Raw genomic sequence first — 1,758 nt, 5'->3', positions numbered from 1 at the left:
CTTTGACATAAATGATATTTGCCACAAAAAGTTGAGGTTTTGTTCAAAAAATTTAAAAAACAGGGAAAAAACAAATGGACACATGAAACGGAATATTACCGATGTTCGATGTTTCTAATTAAAAAATCGTTTTATTTTGTTTTTTTTCTCCAGTTTTTTGATTTTGCTTCGATTTTTGAAAAAAGTTTCAAAAAATTAATTGATTATAAAAAGGAGCTCTGTATTTCATTTGTTTGACAGGGACTCAAAAAAGGGCTGGGAATGGATGCACTCAACTTTGTGTGGTGTAGCTTTTGAAAGAACGTTTTTCAAGTTTGGCCGTGGACTGCATTTCTGATCGAATGAGGAATCGATCAAGAGGGGGTGTGAAATAAAGGTGCAGTCGGTCTTTGATCAAAGAAATGAAAAGTTGTTACATTGAAAGAGCGTGAATATTGATACGTTTATTAAGTTGTTTGATATGTAATGATTAGATAGTGGAGTTTGTGTTTTATGAACGATAAATAGCATGTAAAAAAATTAAAAGTTAAAGTTAAGGGGTGTGAAAAAAAGGTACACTGACGGGGTTTTGATTAAAAGTTTTTGTATTTATGCTAAAAAGGAAAAATAATATTGAAAACATTAATCAACTTTTCAAATCTTTTTATTGTTTTTTTAGCCAATTTTTATATTATTCTTGCTTCAAAGAACAGTTTAGAAGTCGTTATTTTATGCTTCCCTTTTGTCTTTCGGCAAATTCAACCTTATCTTTACAAGAAAAAATAATGTATAATCTCAAAAATGATTTTTTACATTTCGAAAAAAGAAATTAAGTTATGTTAACCTTGTTTTTTTGAATAAAATTGAGGAAAAGTGGAAAAATAAACTATACAACTAACTATAAAAGTGTTATTAAATTACTATTATTTTGGCAACATCGCTTTTTTTCCAACATCGGTTTTTTTCTGCCCCTTTATATATGAGTAATTTAAAATAATTACTCAAATATATTATATAAGTAATATTTATATAGCTTTAGCTTAATTTTTCTTTGTTTGGGTCACTTTTATTGGTGATTGCCTAATTTTAATTATAAATATGTTATTATTTTGCTGTTTTGGGGGGTCCACGCCACTTGGTGGTGGGGTGAATCCTTGTTAAACAATAATTTAAAGAATTTTTGATTATTTATAATTTTTTAATTATAAAAATACTATTGAATTACAAATCTGAAACAGTTTTTTTGGTGTTTGGGAAAAAAATATCAACTCTAAAAAAAGAAAATAAATGAAGTCCCGAAAAAATAAAGTTAATATACGTATTAAAAATATGTGTTTAAATACGCGAGAGTTGAATAATCTTTAAGAAAAACGAAACTTAATTCTCAAACTCTCTAATGTCGAAAAAAAAAGAGACGCGACACTCGCTCACCGTTCCACCAAAACGAATCACAGACATCAATGGAAAGACGTATCACATCAATCAACCTCAAGTAAAAATCATCCAAACAATCGAAGGAAAAGAGTTTGGCGTTTCCTTTTCAGCTACACTGACCCCACAAGCTATTATCACCGAGGCCTCACAGCAACAACTTGTGTCACCAACCTCTCAGAAGAGGCTTTGTCTATACAAACTTCCATATTTTTTCTCAGAGATGAACCAACAGATGTTTGTTATTATTAGTATATTAATAAAACTAATACAGTATAATATTACTACACTGTATTAGAGTTAATAATTTTAATTATATATTATAGTATATCATTAACTCAAAGCAAA

The 1,758-nt window shown here is 28.7% G+C and overlaps 1 protein-coding gene across 1 annotated transcript; it reads left to right on the top strand.

The window, feature by feature from the left end:
• Positions 1-1,375: 1,375 nt before the first annotated feature.
• Positions 1,376-1,758, top strand: EIN_133980 (hypothetical protein; the record flags this gene model as incomplete). The annotated part of the gene is made up of 2 exons (XM_004185182.1): positions 1,376-1,647; positions 1,755-1,758. Coding segments are annotated over 2 exons (276 nt in total), but the record flags the coding sequence as incomplete, so codon positions are not given.

The sequence above is a fragment of the Entamoeba invadens genome (assembly GCF_000330505.1).
Source record: "Entamoeba invadens IP1 unplaced genomic scaffold scaff_1105074726609, whole genome shotgun sequence".
NCBI lineage: Eukaryota > Evosea > Mastigamoebida > Endamoebidae > Entamoeba > Entamoeba invadens.
Note: the sequence above shows the minus strand (reverse complement) of the source record. Positions and strands in the feature narration are given on the sequence as shown.